This window comes from Myotis brandtii, unplaced genomic scaffold (genome assembly GCF_000412655.1).
Source record: "Myotis brandtii unplaced genomic scaffold, ASM41265v1 scaffold601, whole genome shotgun sequence".
Classification (NCBI taxonomy): Eukaryota; Metazoa; Chordata; class Mammalia; order Chiroptera; family Vespertilionidae; genus Myotis; species Myotis brandtii.
The window spans coordinates 1,140,468-1,140,885 of NW_005370276.1; the positions used below are offsets into that span (position 1 = coordinate 1,140,468).

At 60.3% G+C, this 418-nt stretch overlaps 1 protein-coding gene across 1 annotated transcript in view; it reads left to right on the forward strand.

The window, feature by feature from the left end:
• The window catches only part of CD37 (CD37 molecule), a 5,504-nt gene that overhangs the window by 3,134 nt on the left and 1,952 nt on the right, over positions 1-418 (forward strand). The window contains exon 6 of the mRNA XM_014550513.1: positions 180-418. Within this exon, the coding sequence (XP_014405999.1) occupies positions 180-418 (239 nt within the window). The remainder of the gene's footprint in view (positions 1-179) is intronic.

Below are 418 nucleotides of genomic sequence, written 5' to 3' on the forward strand. Positions count from 1 at the left end.
TTAAACTATATAGGTAGGTACATTGTTATTAACTTAATTAGGGTACTTCTAAGTATTTTGTGGACCCACACTCAAGGGGCCAAAGAGTCGCATGTGGCTCGCGAGCCACGGTTTGCCGACCAGGGCCCCCAACCATCTGGCCTCCTTCCCGCCCGGGCCCCTCTGACCCTGTCCCTCTCCCAGCTGCGCTGCTGCGGCTGGAACTCTCCTCAGGACTGGTCCCGTGTCCCCAGCTTGAGCAGCAACAAGTCGGGATTCCAAGTGCCCTGCTCCTGCTCTAACTCATCGGGGACCAACCACTCGGCGATCTTGGATAGGACCTCCCTCCCCCAGTTCAGCCGCGGGGGGCCCCTGGCGCGGCCCAGACACAGCGCAGACCTGTGCGCCGTCTCTGCAAACAGCGGCATCTATCGCGAGG